We start from the raw sequence: 4,312 nt of genomic DNA on the forward strand, positions 1-4,312 counted from the left end.
TTACAGCCAGCCAAGATTGCGCCACTGCACTCTAGCCTGGTTGCAGAGGGAGACTCCATCTCGACAAACAAACAAACAAACAAACAACTGCCGGAATGCTTGAGGAGACTGATTTGAGTATCGGAATCCCAGCACTTCAGGAGGCCGAGGCAGACGGATCACTTGAAATCAGGAGTTCCAGACTAGCCTGGCCAACATGGTGAAACCCCACCTCTACTAAAAATACAAAAATTAGCTGGGCATGGTGGCATGTGCCTGTAATCCCAGCTACTCGGGAGACTGAGGCAGGAGAATCGCTTGAACCCGGGAGGCGGAGGTTGCTGTGAGCCGAGGTCGCGCCGTTGCACTCCAGCCTGGGCAACAAGCGAGACTCCATCTCGAACAAACAAACAAAAGAAGGAAAACCTCCAGTCTCTGGCACAACAAGCTCTGCGTGGATTACTTTCTCCGTTGCAACTCCCCTGTCTTGATAAATGGGCTCTGTCTAAGCAGCGGGCAAGGTGAACAGTGGGCTGTTACAGGACCAGTGACAGACCAAGGGCATGCCACTGACGGGATCCCTAGACGCACCCTTCTGGATGTGAGGCAGGCGGATCTTACCCACGCCTGCCAGCAGCTCCTCGGAGAACTGGGTTCCCAGGTCAGCCCTAGCCAGGAGGAGCGCCGGGGACCCGCAGACCGTGGCTGAAGTCAAGGCTACAACTCACCTAGGATCTGGGGCGCCAGCCCTCGGGTGGGCAGGGCGTTCTCCTCCCCCACCCCCTCCCCGCACGATGACATCAGTGTTTGGGGTTGAGTTGCTCCATAAAAGCAGCCCGGGGGAGCCAGGAGAGCGAAGGGCGGACGTGCTCGCCACGGCACCCGGGCTGCGCACACGCGGTCCCTGTGTGCGGCTGGAGCGTGAGCGGCCACCGGCAGCCCCCGGGACAGCCCGCGCCCGCCCTGCAGGAGCCTGCGAAGATGCCCCGGAGCAGCCTGCAAGCGGCGGCCGTGCTCCTGCTGGTGATCTTAAAGGAGCAGCCTTCCAGCCCGGCCCCAGCGAACGGTAAAGTTTCCGCCTGCTTGTTTCCTAACACTCCTGAGCGCTCAGCCGCCCCTGGACTGAAGGCTCTTCAATGATAAAGTAAAATCTTTGCTGGGGGGAGCAGGGAAGGTGTAGTACCAAATAGTACAGTCTCAAGAAAGGATGCTCCGTTTTCCTTTGCTAAGGTTGGGGCTGGAAGCACTTTGCTTTCTAGTGGCGGTTGGCGCAGATTTAGTGTTAAAATGTTTGCGTGTACTCCCGAGCACCGCCAGCTCTGAAGATGTGGCTTGCGAACTTGCTAACCAGGGAGGAGAGGCAAAGCCAAGATTTAAAACAGTGTTCCCCCATCCACGTTTGAAAGTAGAGAGGTGACTGTGGCATTTTGAGTGGAGTAAGCACAGAGAAAGGTTTGCTGTACCCCTGTGCAGAATCCGCAGACAGTGGTAGGCGCTTTTCTTTGGAGAACAGGATCTTTACCATTAAGTCTTACCTACAAGTCAAAGGGATGATGCATCCCATTCTTAATCATTGTTTTTCTCCAGGAGGGCTCTACGATGCTGAACGTACATGTGTGTGCACGTACACACGCATCCACGCACGCCCACACACACACACACACACCTTATTTCTGATTGTAATTAGAACACTAAATCCCAAAGGTCTGGAGGCTGAGGGACTGGATGGAGGCTGAGTGGGGTGGCAGGAGGAGGTGGCAGGGGGGACCCGAACTGTGGGCTCATGCGGGGCCAGTGAACTAACCTGTGTACAGTCAAGACTGGTTCGTTAATCTTTTGGAATAAGAAAGTGATTTTGGACCGAAAGTGATTTTAATGGTTGAAAATGGATTCTTCCTGGCTATGCAGCAGTGGTGGGAAATATATCCTGCTCAGCAGCATAAAAGCTCTGAGCCTCCACTCTTGGAGGTCACGGTGCCCATGGGGAAGGGCAGGGGAGCCAGGCTTTGGATAACTCTTAATTAAATTCCAATCGACTAACTGGCATGATATGGTTGATATTATCTCCCTCATCTGGTCAGGGAGAAACAGAAGGTAGGTGGGAGAAAGGAGTGATGTAAAAGTGAAAATCAAGTTTTAAAACCACAAACTTTACATGTATCCTCCTTTTACACAAGGTTCACTGAGACCAAAGTTTCCCTGGAAATCTCTTTAGTCCTAAGCTGCTCCAAGACAAAAGGGAGAAACAGCTATTAGTTGGCCCTCTTTCCTATAGCTGGTTGCTCCTCTCACTCTGGGGCAACTCCCCCTCCCTTCTCTCTCTTTTCCTGCCTTTTCCTGTTCTCCTTCCTCCCTTCCTCCCCTTCCTTTCTTCCCTGCTTTCCCTGCTCTCCCTCTTCCTCCCCTCTCCCTTTCCCTCCTTCCTATCTCCTCTCCCAATTCTCCAAGTTGGGATTGGGGAAGCTTGCAGTCAAAACTCCACTTTCACCTCACTCTGAGGAAGGAGCCTGCCTACCCCTGGGTTCTAAGAACACAGCTTTTATTCTGTAAATTCTCATGCAGCTTCCTGGGGTTTTTAACTGCCTTAGAGGACAGGTCAAAGCAAAAATCACTGAGGTGTAGAATGTCAGTATGAACCCAAAGTTGGGGGTGGAGAGGAGTTAAGCTGAGTAATGGGGTCAAAGTGTGCTCTGCCCTCTGCCTGGTGCATTTAAACTTCCAGCATTGGAGAATGTTCAAGAACAATGTCAGGGGCCCAGGAGGGAGCATAATAAGGTGAAGTCAAGTGTCTTCTGGAGAAACCCTTGGAATTCTTAGTTGCCGTGGCTTTGGGGGGACATTTCAGTGAATTCTGCAGAGCTTGCTCTGTGCAAACCTGGTGTGGAGAGCCAGGCAGTCTTGGGCTACCCAGGTGATGTTTACTCAGGGAAAGTTCTAGCACCCAGCACAGGAAGCAGGCAGGGCCCAGGACCTCTGATATGGATCTTGGTAAATATCATTTTCTCAAGCATTCCCTCCAGGGGAACCTCCTTGCTCAGTACCAGCTGGGTCTGCAGGTTCTAACAGGCTTCAGGTTGAGCCTTCCAGGTTTCCCAGATGGAACAGATAACCTTCCTTTGGAAGGAAACTATTCCCCTCCAGGAAGGGCCTCCTCCCTCAGGATGCCACCGAGGCCTTGGTCTGGCCTTGCCTGTGGAATCAGTTTAATCCTGTTAAGCCTTCTGTTCTTACAGCTAGAGGTGGGGAACCAAGGGGTGCAATTCCTAAATAAAGCACACTTTCATGCACATGCACACACACACACACGCGCACACACGCACACATACGCACACTTTTAGAAAGTCTTCCTGAGGTCAGATCTGAGCTGGGGCCCTGATCCTCACCCGATGAACCCCCTTGACTCGCCATCCTCACCTTCATTTTACAATGCCACTTCTCCTCTTCTCCAGCTCCTGAGCCCCTCCAGACACTGCCATTTATACCCAACGTGCCAAGTCTGGAGTCCCAAGCCGGCTCACTCACAGAGAGGAGGGCAGGGAATGTTGCTCTGAAGGCTGCTGCCTTTCAACAAGTCCCCAGTTCTATGTCATCACTGAGACCTCACAGTCCCAGGTGTCAACTCTATGACTTTTATCCCTGAACTTTCCGGAGTGTGATGCTGAGGATGGGAGCTCCGACAATCTGAGGATGGGAGCTCCAACAATAGGGAAAACCTCGATTAGCAAGCTCTGGGGAGGGTAGAAGGAGATACAGGGTGTAAGGCTGTGATTTGAATGAGAGCAGGTGCAATGCAAACTGCTGGCAAGGCAGCAGTGCTCAGGCAGCAGATGTGTTTCTAGTGGCCTCCAGGATCACTGGAGTGTCCTGTGCCTCCTCAGGGGAAAAGTAAGGGTGACCTCCTCTGTTACTTGTGGAATTTTACATCCTGGGCCTGCAACCGTTCTGCTTACTAAGAAGTAATGATCTGGCTTATTGTATCTCTAAAGTCTGGGATGACATCTTGCTAGTGAACCCCTCACACAAAAGACTGAAGAAAAATATCCAGAAGAGGTTTTATGTCTTCTATAGCTTGGTTTTAAAGAAATGCTTTCTTTATTTCTTTTCATTGTTGTTTCAGCGAAGGGGTGAGCAGTAAACTTGGGGGTCACATACAAGTTTGGTTACCCTATGGTTCTGAATGTCTTCATCCAATTACTAATTCAAGGGAGGTTGATCTTGGACTCTCAACTCTCAATGTGCCCATAGCTGGTTTCAGGGGGGTCTGTGGACCTTCTGAAATGAATTGTATATAAAAATTTATGTGTCTAAGCTTAGGGATTTTTTTTTTTTTTTT

General features: G+C 51.2%; 1 protein-coding gene across 1 annotated transcript in view; it reads left to right on the top strand.

Moving 5' to 3' along the window:
- The first annotated feature begins 230 nt into the window (after positions 1-230).
- The window catches only part of CA12 (carbonic anhydrase XII), a 65,969-nt gene continuing 61,887 nt past the window's right edge, over positions 231-4,312 (top strand). Inside the window, exon 1 of the mRNA XM_011940432.1 lies at positions 231-1,045. Within this exon, the coding sequence (XP_011795822.1) occupies positions 961-1,045 (85 nt within the window). The 5' untranslated portion in view covers positions 231-960. The remainder of the gene's footprint in view (positions 1,046-4,312) is intronic.

The sequence above is a fragment of the Colobus angolensis genome, unplaced genomic scaffold (genome assembly GCF_000951035.1).
Source record: "Colobus angolensis palliatus isolate OR3802 unplaced genomic scaffold, Cang.pa_1.0 Scaffold19, whole genome shotgun sequence".
NCBI classification, from domain to species: Eukaryota; Metazoa; Chordata; class Mammalia; order Primates; family Cercopithecidae; genus Colobus; species Colobus angolensis.